This window comes from Cynocephalus volans, chromosome 1, assembly GCF_027409185.1.
Source record: "Cynocephalus volans isolate mCynVol1 chromosome 1, mCynVol1.pri, whole genome shotgun sequence".
NCBI classification, from domain to species: Eukaryota; Metazoa; Chordata; class Mammalia; order Dermoptera; family Cynocephalidae; genus Cynocephalus; species Cynocephalus volans.
In genome coordinates, this window is record NC_084460.1 from 241664582 (window position 1) to 241683978 (window position 19397).

The following is a 19397-nucleotide window of genomic DNA, read 5'->3' on the forward strand; positions in this document are numbered from 1 at the left end:
ATAAGTATAAAATAGCAAGTGAATAACTATTAAATATTTTGTGGCAAAAAAATTCTATAAATGATACATAGTAAGAAAATAGGTATTAATAGCTAAGCTACACACACACTTTCTATTGTATATAGCTAACAATGCTTAACAGGCATTGGTTTTTCTGTTGTTTCAGTTTTACCAGATAATGAAGCTGACAGAACTTCCCAATCTAATCTGGTGGTCTTTAAGCTATATATCCAACATGTCCAAGAAATAACAAGCTCCGCATTAAAACATATATAACAGATTTAAAATAGAATGATGTCCCATCATGCACCATAATCATGAAATGTGTAATTGTAAAAACATAATTACTTAATCATACTTAGTCAGAAAATTTTAACCAGATATGATTTAAACAATTTATTCTAGCAACATTTAAAAGCTTTTAAGAAAGGGGAAAAAAAGAAAACCTTTTAAGAGTACCAATTTCAAGAGATCTAGACAACTAAGATGTCTACCTCTGAGAACAGGAAAGGAAACCAATGGTTAATATTCTCCATATTCTCTCTGTTGGTCTCTTTTTTTCTCTTCTGTCTCTATCTCAGACTTGGCCTGCAGTAAATTCTACAATTTAAGAAATATTCCATATAAACTACATAATTTCTCAAAATATGACTTGGAAAAAAAAACACTTTTAAATAATAAAAGCATTATCACAGATTTTTCTTTTCTGGTTTATATCTAAGAGCGGTCTTATAAACCAGTGATTTTACAAGTTATATAGTATAGCTTGTAATTATCAATCAATCATGTATTAAGTGATTTTCTTAGTTACATAGTATTACACTGTAGCTACTGACTTGAAAAGTAAGCATTTAGGACTGGAACTGAACATCCATTTGGACAGGGTCGGGAAGGTATAAGGACTAATTTTGATGAAAAAAGAAAAAGCAAGTCTTTCTGAACACTGCTGTTCCATTTAAAAGTCTTGAGCATCTACAAAACAGTATAATATAATTACAGTGTTTTATATAAGCAGGACTCAAGTTAGTTAAGAAAATTTATTATGTAATTACAACTGCCAGGCACTAACCAATTAACTATCAATCTAGCTATGTTTATACACATACATATACTTTTCTCATAGAATTGTGAGAATTAAATAAAACTATATTTTAAGCCAAATGGGTCTATTTCTGCCACAGAATAATTTCATTTAATATATGCAAAATAAAATTTTATTTAATTGTCATAATTCTATAAGAAAAACATTATTCTCTCTGACAGGTGAGGAAACCAAGGGCTATAAGAAAATCAACCAAACTCTCCTGACACATGCTTATACAAAGCATCACAATTATGGTTGCTCTACAGCAGGTATGGGTTTCTTTATAATTTTCACTAGGATACAAACAACATGGAAAACTCTTTGTGTACTTTTTATTGCATGAAAAGCATGCTATAAATGCAATAAAATGTTTTATACTTTCACTCATGAGTTTGAGCTAAAAGAAGTCTTTCAAACATTTAATTAGGTTTCTTACTTCACTGAGCCTTAGGTTTTCTTTGGTAAATGAGTAGAAATTTGCCTTCCATTGTTATGAGGATTAAAACAAATAATAGAACATAAGTAAATAAATGCCCTAAACAAAGTCCAGCATATAATAGATGCTCAACAAATGGTAGCCATTATTTTTGCCCAAGACTTGGATGTATATGCATGTATATACACATATACGTGTATGTATATATATAATGTTCTTTCCATTATAGTGCTATGTACTAATGTAGTATTGAACTAGAACATTATACAAATCATCCATTTGTATTCCAGCTAATAAAGGAGATATGTACATACACACACACACACACACACACACACACACACACACACACACACACACACTCTCTCTCCCTCTCTCTCTTCTCTATTTCCCAAAACAAATCTAAGTTAATGACAATGTAAGCAAATAAAATACATCAGTATGTGGTTAAAAAAAAACACACAAATAAAACAAATAAGTGGTTGAAGAAAGTAATTATCTTGAAAAAAGGATCAATAATTATATTTTCTATGTAAAAATATAAGCTATTTTACTTTTGTCTCTACAAAGGGCTATTAAATTGGAAAACAGTGTTTAGAGATAAATCCATAAAAATAAAGACACAATTTTAGATACAATTTTTATAACACCCTCAGTTGATACTCTCTAATCAGGTTATAGTGAATTTTTAGTCTCAAATGTTACAGTGCATGAACTAACAAGAACAAAACCTTATCTAAATGAAATTTATAGTGATATAAAATGTGACTAGCATATGACAGATTTCTCAGGCCTTGTCTACCTTTTCAGCATCACCACTGACCCAATGCTGAGATACTATGGCATAGCAGTAAAAACCATGAGCTGTACAGATGAACTGCTTAGGTTTGAACCTTGGCACCGCTGACTGGCTATGTCATTTTGGCCAAGTTCCTTAATCTGTCTATATTTGCTTTCCCTTGACCAAAATTTCTATATATGGTATATGATTAAAAATGGATGCTAAAGTGGGTGCTAAAATATACTGCTGTTGCCTCTTAACAATAAGGTATTATAATAGTTAATAAAATTACAAGACAAGGCAAATACAGCAGTAACAAAAGCTTATTATCCTAAGAAAAGCATAGAGTTGTTGCTTAAGAATTGTTCTTTTTATTAACTAAAACCCTGACAACAGATGGAGATGAAACTTTCTGAGATAAAATGTAGCAAAATGCTAAAGTTGCTAAAGCAGTATTTTCAAAGGTTTCTGGAGATTCACAAATATATTTTGTGCTGTCACTTGGTCATCAGTCATCACATGTGGAGCAGGCACAAACATTCAAGTCAAATGGATCTATTTCTACCACTTACCTGCTACAAGAACTTGGGCAGTCTCGCTTTTGCAGTCTCTCTAACTGCCCTATCTGTAAAATGGGCATGATAATATGTTTTATAAATATAATACCATGAAACCTACATTCACATAAGTTTTACCTATTCCTCCATTAACATCTCTGCAATTTCTAAGCTCAGCGTGCTTGTCCCACAGCAGGAACACAATAATAAATATTGTTTTTCTATGTATGTGTTTTGGTTTGGCACAGACAGAAAAATCTAAATCAATGACATTAAATGGGGGGAGGGGGAAGCAAGACAGACGGAAGAAAAATGGCACAATTTGGAAGGTAACAATTTAAAATATAAATTATGTTTGAAAAGCACTAGTGAACTTCATGTCAAACATCTTTTAAAACCATCATAAAAAAAAAAGACTAAAAATGATTACCAATGGACAGATGCTACTTGATCTTTTCCTTTTAAATTTCAAAATGAACTAAACCCAGTGATGTTTTTCCACAGGCCATACTATTCTTTTAAAGGAATTTCTAAGGAAAATGCTGATTATTACCCCCAAAATATTGATGGCTACCCCTTGATTTCAATGACAAATATTTGAAGTATTGAAAAGTTACCTCTGAATCTCTAATAACAGAAAGACAAATCTTATCTTTCTGTTGGCATAACCCATTCCTAAACTAAAACTCAGAACTCTTAATCCAGTATGAAAATGCTTCATTTTAGTAAAAATTCAATTCAAGGTCAATGTAATAGTATAATGAGGGCCTTCAGAATCTGAGGCTCAAGTGAAGTGTACGCTGAAACACCATGAAGCTCTAGACAAATGTAGGCTCTTGTTATTATTTCTTAATAAAGTTCAATCTATTTATTTGAGATCATATATCAAAGGACTTAGAAGTACTTTATGAGTGGTAATGTGGATCATCAAGTCACTAAACAAACATGGAAAAGGAAAGATGAAATTCAAAATAAACCTAACAATACTGCAAATACTACTTTAAAGATTATTTAAAATACTTAGTAATCAAAAATATTTCTGGACTATAAGAAATCAACTACAGCAAACTAGAAAATAAATGACGGTCATTCTTAAAACCCCAAATAAAATTTTAGAATTTAGGATATGTTTAAGATCTATTTAAATACAATGTATTTGAATAAGAATCTACAGGTTCTTCTCAAGTGGCTGTATTCTTTTTCAGCGCTCCATAACACTCAGAATAAAACCAAAGGTCCTTACCATGGTCTATTAAGCTCTACACGAACTGACCCCCGTCTCACTCTCTAACTTCTTTTCCTATAACTCCTTTGCTTATTTACACTATCCATCTACCTCAGAGCCTTTGTACTTGCTGTGCCCTCTCCCTGGACTGGCTTTCATCAGATTCTCTCACGGTGTATGCCTTTTATAAGGCCTTCCCTGACCACCTCAACTAAAATAGCCTCCCCTACTCTGTTTTGTTTTTATTCATTGTCCTGATCATTTCTTGACATCATATTAAATGGTTTTTTTGTTGAGTTTCTATTACTGCCAGAAACTATAAGCCTTATGGGAGCAAGGGCTTTTTCTGTTCATGACACACAGAAAAACTAAATGACTATTTGCTTCAGAAAAGGAAAAAGAAAACATAGTACCTACCTCCTTGAGGAGCTCACAGTCCTCATAAGAAACATAAATTTGAAATTTATATTCATAAAGACAGTTCTTATGAAGCTGATTTCTTTTCTTGATATAAAGCATTAAAAAGACTGAATAATAACCAGTGTGTAGTCCCAACCTTATAAACAGGGGTATGTATACTTGAAGTTCATAAGTCAGTTATAACATTTTGTTATGTTTTTTTTTTTTGACGGCTAGCTGGTACTATAACATATTTTAAAGCAGAATTTAAAAATAGGTGATAAAAATGGCCCCAGATACCAAAGTATGTCTCACCTAAGCTGTACTATTTCTTCTACATTGTGAATTAAATAGGCTTTTGAGGGTGAATCTCACAATCTAATGTTTTGATAGGGAAACACTTTGTGAGTCAATTTAGGATAAAGGAATGCAATAGTCTGAGTAACGTTACTGGCCTCAAATACAGATATTCCAATTCTACAAACAAGTTTTGTTTTTGCTTTGTTCTCATTCTTGCAAGAGCAACAGCTACCCACCATGAAGAAAGATGGAAATAAACATGGGGAGATTCAGAAAAGACTTATTTCCAAGGGGCCAAAATAAGGGAGAATGAATGAGAATAAGGGAAAGACCAGGTATTATCTTTAATCCAGTCCAGAAGAGCTGCTCTTAAACTGGGTACCTGCAACCTAAGTAATGTTCTTTGTAGTTCCACAGTTAGGAAAAATCCTACCATGAAAAACATACTTGTGTGGCTTGACAAGATACTAGATATTTGCATAAGCATTTTTTTTTCTTTATGTATTTATTATGGTCCAATTCATTAAAATCATAAAATCCTAGCACTGGAAGGGAAACTTAGAGATGATCTCTTTGAATTCTTTACTTTTACTGCCTCACCGCCAACACACATATATACACTTCAAAAAATACAGGGCCGGCCCCATGGCTCACTAGAGAGAGTGCGGCGCTGGTAGCGCCAAGGCCGCGGGTTTGGATCCTATATAGGGATGGCCAGTGCGTTCACTGGCTGAGCGTGGTGAAGAACACACTGTGCCAAGGGTTGCGATCCCCTTACTGGTAAAAATAAATAAAGAAATAAATAAATAAAAATACAGAAGCTGAGATACAGGAGCACAAGAGATCATAATGGAACTGTTTTTAAAAGGTTTTTTAAAGGACAAATACCTATTTTTAAAATATTATGCTATTGTAACAATTTAAAAATGATTAACTTTAATGGAAGCCAAGGGGTGATAATGAAATCCTCTAAGCTGCAAATGGTGAAGTTACAGGGCCCAATCTAAGAGAAAGATGGGTGTGGGGTCGTATAGAAGATGGCAGTGACAGGGCCAGTCCATGGCTCAGTTGGGACAGTGTGGGGCTGATAACACCAAGGCCACGGGGTCAGATCCCTATATAGGGATGGCCGGTTAGTTCACCTGGGATAGCGTGGTGCTGATAACACCAAGTCAGGGGTTAGGATCCCCTTACTGGTCATCTTTTGGGAAAAAAAAAGAAGAGGGCAGTGACATCATGGGCGTCTCACTGCTATATGTACAGTATATATGTGATATATTTTGTTCCTTAATCCATATAACAGAAAGGAAAAACCAAGGGAATGTATCCAGAACATGCATTCAGAAGGACAAACAAGTCTTTTCTCTGTTATTAAATTCTTTTTGAGCTATGATAATTAAATTTGGGAAACACTGTTTATACAGAGCATATTTTATTTTATTTTTTTAATTTATTTTATTTATTGAATCAAAATCGATTATACATATTTTGGGGGTTGAACATTGAGATATGTTGATTAAATCAATATTACTAGCATATATATTGCTACAAATTGTAATTATTCTTTATGCCCCTTGTCCAATCTCTCCCCTTCCCCCATTCCTTCCCCCTCCCCCCTCTAACTTCCCTAGATTTCTTCTCTCCTTCTGAAAGAATAACGGTTACTCTGTTAACTTGTTGCCTAGATGATCTGTCTAATGCTGAGAGGTGTGATCAGGTCCCCCAATATTATCATAGAGCAGATGCTTCTTCTGTCACTCTGAAATGGGTTTTGTAGAAAGAGAAATCCTCTTCTTTTCTTTGTCTCTGCTGGTGGCTCTTTTTGTGTGAATGAACTCCAGTGGTGGGCGGACCATCTGCGTGATGGTTGGGGCATCTAGGCACTTTTGTGGCAGCCATGGTTATTGTGGTGGCTGTTGTGGGTCACCCACGTGGAGGTGCTTTTTTTGGTATGCTCCTTGGCACTGGCAGTGTGCCTGGTTGTGGAGTGTGTTTGGTCCCCTTCTCCATGCCTCTGGTCCCTGGGCAGGCCCCAAGGCACTGGCTTAGTGTGCCTGGTTGTGGGAGGAGGGTCCATTCCCTGGCTCGATGCCTCAGGTCACAGGGCAGGACTTGAGGCACTGGCTTGGTGTGCCTGGTTGTGGGAGGGGGGTCCATTCCCCTTCTCTGTTCCTCGGGTCCCTGGGCTGGCCCCGAGGCACTGGCACAGTTTGCCTGGAAGCAGGAGTGGGGTCCAGTTCCCAGATCCACGCCTTTTTAGTTCCGAGGCAGGCCCCAAGGTGCTGGTGGTATGCCTGGGCTGGAACTAATTTTTTGTCCTTTGCTTCTAATACAGGGGAACTTCCTGTGGGAACCAGTACTTGAGCTGTGTGGTTGTTTAAATTGCTGCTTTGCTGCTGTTTCCCTACAGAAGGCTTTTTGTGCACCTCAGGGTTTAATGGTTGATCTTATAGGTACTTCTGGCTCTCAAGAGACTCGGTGCACCTGGGTTGTATAGAAATTCTGATCTGGGCCTGAGTTTTTTCATCAAACTGTACCCCATGCAATTCTGCATTCCTGACCATTCTCCTCTGAGTGGTCCTGTGCTGACTGGGAGGCAGGTCGGCTGTCCTTGCTGTGTCCCAGTGTTCTCCTACTATTCCCATCTTGCCCACCACCCGTGCTCCAAACACCTCCCATGGGATGGGCCCTGCGCTGGTCCCTTGCGATGACTCACCGGCCTCTGAGTGGCTCCCTTTTTTCAGTTGTTCTGGCTCCTCGCTCCTGTGTGGGTCCACGTGAACTCTATTAGTGGTCTTGCTGTCCTGGGGGCCACCAAGGCCGTCTTCTCTCCTGCTGCCTCCAAGTAACTCCATCTGAAGGACACAGCTTCGGCTTCTGCCAGCTCCTGCTCCATGTGCTCAGCAGCTGGAGCCTTAAAGCAGCCGTGGCCTAAAATGCTCAGAGCAACTTTTTCTTTCTCTCATCGTAGTTTCTCCCGCCTTCATGAACTCCGTAGGTCTCTCCTCTTCCCCTAAGCTCCAGCGGCCCCAGCTTGGCTGATGGTACATTTTTATAGTTGTAAATTTGGTTGATTTGTGAGAGAGAGTGATGCTGGGAACCATCTATTCCGCCATCTTGACTGGAACTTGCCCAGAACACATTTTATGTGAACAACCCGAATAAACTGTCTTCTACATGAAAGGCTAAGTAATATGCCCAACTGTCCAAACAAGGACCATAGCACTAGAATTTCAAATTCTGAAGTAATAGTCTTCTTAACACGCCAAACTTCCTGATAATATCTACTCCCTAATTTATAAATATACCATATTTTCAAATTTCTTAGAATTCATTTTTCCTTACAGAAACAATGTTATTAATGGCACCCAGCATTTCTGTCTAGCTTTTGAAAGTCATTTAACTCACTGAGTAGCTAAACTACGACATTAACTCCAAAGGTAAATCTTGTTGTGACTGGGGACATGTAGATAGAGGGCAGAGAAAATAATTCTCCTCTCCTATCATGCCACAGCAGGAGATATTAGGATAACACTGAAATTGCCCAAATGAGTGAGCATCCTCCACCTTTTCTATAGCCCAAGAAAACCTGTTATTCATCCTGCACACTGCCTTAAGGCTCCATTCGAAACTCTTTACAAGGTCCTGTCCTATATCTCCTATTCCCAACAGTCCTAAGATTTCTGAGCTTCAAAACTTACCTCTACCTCTACTAACTACTAGTCAAAACTCCCGTTCTATGTCATAAGTGTAGCTCATCCCAACTCACAGTTTTGGAAGCAGAATCTGGCTCAAAGGTCCTTAATCTCTGAAGCACAGATTTTTAAGAAGATGGTCCTTGAATTATTCACCAAAATGGGTAGGGTGGGGAGAAATTCTTTATATACATAAATCATTCTTAATTTGAAGAACACTATATAATTATAAACCAAACCATGTCTTTCATTTCCTAAATCATAGATGTGTACACATGTATAAGAAATATATGTTTTAATTTCACATGAGAGAATCCTAGGGAATACTATTTTTCTAAAAAGAGCTTAAAACTTTTAGTCTCTTAAAGTAGAGAAAAATTTATAAAACTTTTCCTATTTATGTGAAGTGAAATTCTTCTAGTTTAAAAAAGATTAAAGTCTTGACATATTTGATAAATTATATCACACATAGGTCAGTAAGTAAGCAGATGGTGCTAATGAAGATTACACTGAACGCTTTCAAATATATCACTTTCTTAAATTCAGTGAACCATCTTGCAAGTAGAAATCACTGGCTGTAAATGGTATCGTGCAAAATGCAAACAGGCCAGGGGAAATTTGTAACACACATATATTGTGGAACAATCATTTAAAAAGGTATACTTTCTTCTATAATTATCTTTTTCATAATATGAAATCAGAAGTACACCAGTATGGTTTGATAAGAAAATGAAATTGCTGAAAGAGTAACCAAAAACCATTTAATGAAAACTAGACAGAAATTCACAAATATTATCTCATGTAAAACATATATTGAAATGCAAAAGTACATTTGAAAAAAAAAAAAAAGATTCCTAAATGGGCAAAGGTTTTTCCCCACCCCTACTTCTATCAGCTTTCCATCTCTTGTAATAAAAGGATTGATTTTCTTTACTATATTCTTTTTAACTCTCAAGATATTGACAAGAAAAAGTAAGAAATAATTCCACAAAATTCACTCACCAAAACTGAAATCCTAATTCATAGTGTGTATAACACTGTTTCAACACTTCATTACAACACAAATTAAGAAGCAAATAATTGAGATTGTCCACTAGTAGAAAGAAGAAAGTGTAAAATGAAGAAGAGGTCTTAAGAAAATATTTTCTTTTTAAATTCATTTACAACCTAGTTCACTCAAATTAAGAATATTTTGTATAGGAGTTCACAGATTTAATCAATCCCACTTTTTTTTTTTTTTTAAAGAAAACTGCTCAGATTAGACTTCCATAATACCCTTGACCTGCCCCATCACCCTTTCCTGTCTGTCAAAGGAACAAGTCCTCATACAGTTACCACTACTAAAATGGTATTTAGTCTATGAAAACCATTAAAAAATACAGTTTGAACAATTAAATTCAGCTAAAAAGCCTCACATGTTAAAATAAACCTACCAAAATTATGTGATTTCAAGCAGGTAAGAACACACTCAGAATAAACAATGTGTATCTCGCAGACTTCAGAATGTTAGGTACTTCAAGATGAAGCTGACATAATAACCTGTAAAACCACATGTGATAAACAATAAAAATTATAATCCCAAAGAAATCTTGCATGAATATTTCAGAGGTTTTATTTTGCCAGACTAGCAGATGATAAAATGAACTATTTAAAAATCTTATACATGTATGTCTTGCTTTATATAATAGGGTATGTTCCTCAAAACTGTTTATAGCAATTGGACCTTATTTTAAATCTACTTGGGAAGCCTCCAGAATCTAAATAAGTAATTTACTTAAGGATAATCAATCAGTCCCATTTTATTTGCTTCAATTAAATAAAATGTGTAACAATGTGATTTTTCCAAAGTAGCATGTCTGTGCTAACATTCTAACTTAAATGAATAATCCCTGTCAGAAATCGATGACCTCTTACAATAGTTTTATATTTATAGACATATGCGTATATACACATACACACAGACATACCAAATTATGTGTCAAAAATAAACACATTTCCCCTTACATACACAGTTGGTGAGATATAGTAGCTGTAATTCTTACAGGCAGCTCAAAAAACCAAGAAAATATTAGATCTATTCCATGACTCTCTCCCTAACCAGGCACACCATGTATAGTATACCCAAACCATTTTTAGCGGTTGTGTACAAATTATGTGGAAAAATAACAAAAGTAGAGAGGTGGGGGGAAAACTGAATCATGGTATAATAAGAATTAATAATAAAACCTTTTTCTATTTAAAATTCATTTAGTCAACTTGACACATTGCCCTTGATTTTACAACAGCTTAAAAGACTTTCCAAATATTTGTCTACCTATCATGAATCAATTTCATCAGTCAGATTAATTGACTAATATAATATTAACCACAAGGTAATGTTTAGGGCATATGCAAATGTGTGTGTATAATACCCACCCTCTGGAAGTCTGAATGTGTTCAATTTTAGTTATTACATTTTCCAGTTGGACATGGGTATGTAGTATAATAAACAATGAGATATAATTATTCTTTATCAACAAGTTTTAATAAAGATGGGGACAAGAGAACACAAAAATGAAACATAATTGGTAGCTATTAAGAGTACAAAATATCTAAAATTAGTTTGTTCTACTGTTTCATAATTGGATGGCATACACTCCTAACAGCAGCAAAGGTGAAAAGATTGAAATTTAAACCCCTAATTAAGCAATGGCTTGACAGTTCTAATGTCCTGTACCTGCTTGACACCACGACTCAGTCCAAACTCTCACATGAAAATTAAGATAGCATATAGTATAATCTTAGTTATAAGTAACAACTAATCATGTTTAGAAAACAAAAACCTCAAGTGTTCAAAAATCATTAGTACTCACCAAAAACAACAAAAACTTCTACATAGTTTTATTCATTCAAGAAACAGCAATTTGTAATAATAAAGAGTTCTGTGGATTTCCTTACAACATCTTAATTACTGTCATTTGATCATAACACAACTGTAACCAATCCGGCTACCACATCAGCTTCCCTTTAGGGGCTAGGTATAATCATAAATCAATGAAATGACTGATTCAACACTGTTAAAAACTAGTGAGGAGACACTTGGAACATTTTAGTTTTTACATCTTTCAAAAGGTCAATACACCTACTCGATAATACCATAGATTTATCTTTCAAAATGCTTCCTTCTTTTCTAGGATTGAAAAGTGAACTTAAATTTAAAGTGAACTTTTAACTAGTAATTAAAATGTTCACTACTTTTGAAACGGTGACCTGCTAAAATAAAGGTAGTTCTAGTATTCCTCTTGTGGCCAAAGTCACAAATCTCTCCTCCTCTTTCCTGACTGTTTAAAATAGTTTTCTAGATCTAAAAGACTCATGAAAATATTTATTACTGCTTCCTGCATTAGTCTTAATTTGCTACAGTAACATTACATATTACCTTTAAAAAGCAAAAACTTCTTCTTTTGCTAAAGGAGCAACTAACGCAAATGGAGCTTAGATATAAACATTACCAAAAAACAAGGTGCTAACACAATTAAAGGATTTAGTAGTTAAAATGAATTTTAACTATTTACATCTGCTTGCAGTGTTATAAATGATGAAAATCTAGTGTTCATATCCTTCATAATAAAAATTTATTCTGTACTTTAATATAAAGGCTATGTTGCATAAACAGAGGATTTAAAGCTGTAGCAAAGTAGCTGAATGAAAGGAAAATGGCAATCTTTCTGGCTCCAGTAGACGCCATTCCCTATCACACAATGTTTCCCACTCATAAATACATGACAAATACTTCCTCAATCATTTTTTACGAGCAGGGATGCACAGGGGGTAGTCAATGGCTAGCTTGAGGGAAAATAGGAACAGCAGGCGGCAGAAACTGTACAGAAAATGGCTATGTGGTAAATTCTCTTCTGGAACATCACTCAGTTACCCAGTCTTTGATCTTTCAGCTACAATTACACTAACTTCCATAAGATCTGGATCCCCCCCCCCCGACCCCAAAACACACACACACCAACCCCCAGCCAGATCATTAGCTATACATAAAACCCACTGAAATTTGGTTTTATAAAAATGGGATCATTCTTACCTCTACATTGTTATGAATTAAAATTTGCTATTTAGACAAGAGTTTACTTTCAATTGGCTATAACCATATCATCATCACAACTGGTCTTACAAAAAACATGGGGTGTCTGGCGACAGCTAAATCACAGACTGGCGTCTCCTAAGCAGCCTGTCTACCATTAGGGTCTGGGAAACGGTATTTACTATACAATTAGAGCCAGGGAGTTCTACCTGTAATCATCCAAATACAGGTGTGAGAAGCCCCTTTGGGCAAGGAAACTGACTCATCCCTTTTCATGTAAACTTTGATGTCTGTATTGTTTCATGGAGCCTCAGGAAACCTTACCATTCATACCACAATGAGAAGATTTATTAACTGAGGTCAAGTAATAAATTTAAAATTCCTTCCCAAAGGTAACAATTTTTAACACATTAATCATCAAATTTATAAGAATTTGAAACAAGACAGAACTGATTATTTGCAAGTTAATTACTTGCTGGAGGACACTGACCAGTCTGAACTAAATTTTTATGTTAAATTTATGCTTTCTAGAACATTACCAATAAAGAGGCTAAATTCAGCTATCAGGAACAAAAAATGTCTTACAGTAATATCAACAGGGCATTTTTAGTTGCAGTAATTTCACAGGATTTATTCTAATGATTTATTGGAGTTAACCATCTGACATTAATTATTGTTTTGGCTTCCAGTCTATGAATGTTTATTTTTCAGTTTAAAGCCTTCTCACTCTTTGATATCATATGGAAATGAGAATTTTTAATGGAAAATTGAAACCATGTGCATCTAAGTACTTAATGAAGTACAGGGAGAAACCGACAACATATTTTAGAGGAATTCAGATATTTGGCTTTGGATAGTTTTGATTTGTTTATATGACTCAATAGTATAAAATACTGAGGGTCCACTGAGGCAAGTCAAAGTGAGTACTACGCCAAATGTGTACATGCCCACATGTCCATGAACACATGATTTTTGAAGTAATTTATTAAAGAAAACAAATCTTGTACATTTTGGTTACATGTCAAAAATGACATCAATACATGAATGCATAGTTTTTACCTTAAGACACTTTTAAAGTACCTGGAACAGGTACTTTTCTTCCCCCTGACAGCTTTTTTTTTTTTTAAGTATTCAATCTGGATTTTAAAATTTATGTCCAGCTACAACTCCAAGTGGGAATTTTAAAGTCACATATAATATCAACACAACTAGAAATTTCTAGCTTAAAAAGCTTTATCATTCCAACTACACTTATTCTCATTTTCCATCAGAAATAAACAATAATGTCTAATAAATCTGATAAGTAAATATGTATGATTCAATATTGCTTAACTCAGTTTTTTTCAGTTCTCTCAGTGTAGACTCATCTCTGAATGTAAACACCAGGGAAAGCTTTCTCCTCCATTTAAAATGTTTTAATAGTAAGGAGAAAAATGTTAAAATCAAACATAGCAGTAAGTACATATGTATGTGTGTTTTTATGTGTATAGATATGACGTGTCTGGGTATATATCTGGGGAGGAAAAACTTACCATTTGTTTTTCTTTCTAATGTAGTCTTTCTCAGAAAGATTAACCAAGTAGACCATTGGTTTTGAAGTCAAAAATAAGTGTTTATTCAACACTTCAATCTAAAGTGGGAGATGGAGAAAGAACCCCTTTTAAAAGCTGAGTAAACATGGAGTGAATTATCGAATAATTTGAACGTAAACTTTTTCTAAAACAAGTAGACATTTTCATTTTCACAACTCTTGTTTCCAAAAGATTGGTTGTTACGAAATATCAAAGGGGACGGGGGGAATGAGAAGCCTGGGAATAAGCAATAAGCAATCACCGACAGAAATAAAAGTTTAACTAGATATAATAAGTGTAAAATAATGACAACTGTAATTCATTCTCTAAAAAATCAAAGCAAAGGCAATAATAGATGGCATAATGTTTATAACTTACCTCTTTGTCATTCCAATCATGATAGAAGCGAACAGGTTTCTTTTGATCTGTAACCCAGGATTTGACTTTGCACATTATGTCCTATATGTGATTGAGAAAAAAGTAAACAAGATGAATACTAAGCATTTAAATATTAAATATTTTAAAAGTCTTCACATCCTCAAAATAAAAATAAAAATTTTTAATAAAAGGATAACTGAGCCACACAAATAATTGTTTTCTATATCTCATTAAAAAATGAAATGCCAATGAAACATTATTGTAGCATTAAAATTTTAATACATAAAATGGAAAATATTAGCAAGATTAGTAACAGTCTGAAAAATTCCAAGACAATTCAATCACACCAAAGACTAAATACAAGAGTTAATAATATTTCAACATTACCTCGTGATGCCACATGCAAGACAACCATGCTATTAGGAAATGAAGTGAGGGGAGAGATGTAGGAGAAAGACTAAATTATATATTTTTTTCCTTAAAAAGAAAAACTAAACAGACAAAAGTGAGCCTATTATTGATGATCTACCCTCCAAAATATTAAATCAACTGACCAAAACTCTTTTTATACTGAATTAATTTTTTGCCAACACTTTCTCCCTGTCCACTTCTCCTGCAGCCGGACCTCGGCCCCCCTCCCTCCCAACCTGCCAAAGCTTCCATTACACAATGGCAAGAGCCCTGCACTGGTGACCTCCAACCAGCTGCATTCACTTTCAGAACATCTCTCTCTGCTGGAAATCTAAAGGCCTTTTAGTTAGCAAGCTAGTGTGCATTCAGAAGGAGTAACTGCAGGAAGAGCCCAATGTGCTTTGTTTCTCTGGCCTTTCTTCACAGAAAGATTAATCATCTGTGAAATGGAAACGGCAAACAGCAAGTGACACAAACTGAACCCTTCAAGCCTTTCCTCATCAGTTTTGTGGTTCTGAATCTAAAAGCTGCGTGTGGCAAGGTTTTCCTTACAGGCAGGTGTTAATAAAAGGCTCTCGGGTCTGAAAGGTCAAACTTAGCTCTTCCAGGAGAAGTGCACTGAGAGTCATCTGTTTTGTTTGGGCGGGGTGGTTAAAGATAATTTATGGATATGTTTTAAATATGCATTTCTCAAAATTTATTGTAACACACTTATTAGTAATAGATTTCTTGGATTTTCATCAATGTATTTTACTTTACCAGAATCAGTTATTCTCCTATAAATATCCATTTGAATAAATTATCTCAATATTTTGTAACTTCCTCCCAAATCTTGCTGTTACCAACAGGAAAAATAAGGAAAAAGCCCTATATCCTTAGATCCTGATTTGAAACCCTCCAGGAAAAGGACTTCCCACAGATTTTAACAAGGAAGGGGCAAGCTGAAAACTTTTAATGAAATCTAACATGGTCTGCTCGAGAATAATCACTTTTACTTCTATAACTGAATTTCACTCATAAATGTTTAAAAGTGGCTAATGTAACACCATTTCCTACAAGGAGAAGATCAAAGTGCTATATTACAAATGCATTATGATTAAAAAAGCCCTGTGCAGCCTTGCTATTAACTGTTCTTTAAACCCTAAAAGGCTTCCCATAGATCTCACTTGGCACTGCATATACAACCTTTGACAAGTAATGTAGACCATTTTTATTCATTGCCTAAAATTGTAGGCAATTATGTGCGTCACACTGGCCACCTGCAAATTCTGAATGCCTGCTCCAGTTGTCAGTGCAAAAAACTAATGTCGGAGGGGATTAATCTAGGGGGAGAGAGTCCTCTTTAATGGCTCCAGCAGGTGAAATGGCCCAGCTGGTTACTATGATGAGTGGCCAGAACAGCTTATGTAGAGACACGCAACAAGATTATACAAAAGAAGGAGAAAACAGTGGTACCATCTTACATTTGGTTCCATTAGTTTTTTCAAATATGTTTTTAAAAAAGAAAATATACAAAAGAAAGCAAAACTAAAAATAAGACAGGGAATTAAATTTTAATCACATAAAAAGTGTAAAATACTTTTGTAACTATAAACATTTTTACAAAACTAAAGGGTCTCAATAAGTGCTAATCACTAGTGAAGGAATTTCAGTATTTCTCTTTAATTTTAAATTAACTAGACCATTACTTCAGACATAGAAATCTTATCACAAAAGCATTTTGGCATTAGTTTTTTTACTCACAACATATATTACAAATTAGGAGCACTCAAGTTTTAATTAAAGAGAATTAACTCATAATTAAAGTTCTCAAACATTATATTCCTTAAAGCCACATTCAAATCTGTTTAGAAAAATTTACAAATTATAACCTAGTTTTTGAACAGTTGAAAGCAAAGTATTTTGTACCCAGTGTTCTTAGTCATCCCCACAAGAGATTAAACAGTGAAGAGACACCTTAGATTTACCAAAAGATGTTAGTTTTAATTACAACAAACCAAAAACAAATTGCTCTCAGATGAGATTATCTTACATAAATGATCAGTTTATGACATCGTTTCAGTGTGCTCTTTCCCTTACACAAAGAAGGTAAAAATTTTAAGTTTAGCAAAAATTAAAAGATGTTATATTCCTTATCTAAAAAGCTTCTAAACAGATGAAAAAAATTGGGGCTTATTTGGATACTTAATGGGTTGAATAAATTTTTTTCCTTATGTTTGTATGTATAAACACATATGAATAGTGATGGTTAGAACAATAAAAGTTAATTGAATTTGGTTAACTGAAAAATAAGTCTAATACATACTTTACCCACTTTTAACAAATTAGAATATAATAAAAACATAAATAGTACTTTAATCATTGATGCTTTTAGAAGTTACTTTAGGATTTCTTATTTTCTTACTATCATTATATAGAAATATAGATGTAGAAGTATTAAATCGAACTGTTCTGATAACTGTAATAAATTCCTCATTTTCAAAATAAATTCTGTACATTAAGGACATATACAAAAATTCCTGGTCATTTGAACTTTTCTGTTAGATTGCAGTTATATGAGTGTACTAATATCAGAGTTAACAGCATAATGATTAAACGTGGGAATAAAAAAAAAGTGTTGCAATAAATCCTAGGTCTACTACTTATCAAGTGTGTAACCTACTTCATTGATAAAATGCAGATGATGACATCTACCAACCTGGGGGTTGTTGTGAAGACCAAAGGAGATAATGTATAGAAACTGTTTAGCACAGTTCTTTGCACAGAGTAAATTCTCAATAAATGTGAATAGTTGCCATTGTTGTTATTATTGTTGAAATATTAGCCATCTGGTCAAGATGGCAGAATAGATGGTCCCCAGTGTCACTTTCTTTCCCACAAATCAACCAATTTACAACTATTAAAAAGCAACAACAGCCAAACTGGGGCCGCTAGAGCACAGGGGAAGAGGAGGAAAGGCCTATAGAGTTCACAAAGACAGGAGAGGCCATGATGAGAGAAAGGATCGCTCCCACCATTTTGAGCCCTAGCCACTTCAAGTCTGGAGCTGGTGAGCACACTGAGCCTCAGCTGTGCCATGCATATGAAGTTGCTTGGAGGTGGCAGGGGAGAAGAGGGCCCTGGTGGCCCCCAGGCCAGCAAGACCACTAACAGGGTTCCTGTGGACCCATATAGGAGCAAGGAGCCACAGACAACAGAAAAAAGGAGCCACTCAGAGGCTGGTGAGTCATCACAAGGGACCGGCCCAGCATGGACAGCTGATCTGCCTTCCAATCAGCACAGGACCATTCAGTGGAGACTGGTCAGGAATACAGAACTGCAAGGGGGTGCAGTTTGCTGAAAAGACTCAGGCCCAGACCCAAGTTTCCACACAACCCAGGTGTACCAGACCTCACAAGACCCGGAATTACAGATAAAGTCAACCATTAAAACCTGAGCTGCATAAAAAGCCTTCCCCAGGGAATCAGCAGCAAAGCAGCAATTTAGATCAACTACAGGGTTCAAGTGCTAGTCCCCACAGGAAGTTCCCCATTTTAGAAACAAAGGACAAAAATTAGTTCTAATGCAGAGTTTGAGTGGTGGGAACAGTGAATAATCCAACAAAGAACTGAAAGAAAAAACAAAATACCCACAGATCAGAGACAAAGTTTGATATTAACTAGTAAAGCTCTAACATCACCAAAGAACACCTATAAAACCTAGAAGGACCAGAAGCCCCCTAAGCTCCCAAACCAGGGAGAGGGAAGGCCCAGGGCCTCGGCCACACATCCCCGACATCCACAACCAGACCAGCAATGACCACTGGCCACAGCAGGAAGCACCCTGGGCTCCAGAGCTGGGGCAGTGGGGGGACTGATGGCCTCAGCACCCCACTTCACCCCGACATCCTGGGGAAGCTGAACCCAGCTGCGACCAGGTAAAGAGCACACCCAAAACACCATTTCCACACAGGCAGTCCACCATAGCCATCACAATTGCCATGGCTGCCACAAAAGCAGCTAGTCTCTATAGTAGCAGTCACAGCCACTGTGCACATGGCACACCAGACTCTCAACTTCATTGACACAAGGAGAGGCACCAGCAGAGACAAAAAAAAAAAAAAAGAAGAGGTCCTTTCTCTCCACAAAGCACAGTCCAGAGTAATAGAAGAAGCATCTATTTAAGATAATAGGGGAGGACTTGATCACACCTGTCTCAGTACTCGACAGATCATCTAGGCAACAAACCAACAGAAGAACAGTTAACCTATCAGATGGAAAGAACAAACCTATGGTTATTAGAGGTGGGAGGGGGAGGGCAAGGAAGAGGGGGAGGGGATAGATTGGATAAGGGGCATAAAGAATAAGTATGATTTGTAACAATGAATATGCTAATAAAAAACAAATTAAAAAATAAAAAGACAAAAAAATCCAAATTTAAAAAAAGGAGAGAAAGAAAACTACAACAATCATAATAATACGTGGGGAACGGGGGGGGGTTGGCGAGAAA

The 19397-nt window shown here is 35.6% G+C and overlaps 1 protein-coding gene across 3 annotated transcripts in view; it reads right to left on the bottom strand.

Annotated features, from left to right (window-relative positions):
• Positions 1 to 19397, bottom strand: part of OLA1 (Obg like ATPase 1) — a 170993-nt gene that overhangs the window by 31588 nt on the left and 120008 nt on the right. For all 3 annotated transcript variants that reach the window (XM_063099362.1, XM_063099352.1, XM_063099370.1), the window contains 2 exons: positions 14499 to 14579; positions 14082 to 14179 (listed from right to left, as the gene is read on the bottom strand). In XM_063099362.1, the coding sequence (XP_062955432.1) occupies positions 14082 to 14179; positions 14499 to 14579 (179 nt within the window). The remainder of the gene's footprint in view (positions 1 to 14081; positions 14180 to 14498; positions 14580 to 19397) is intronic.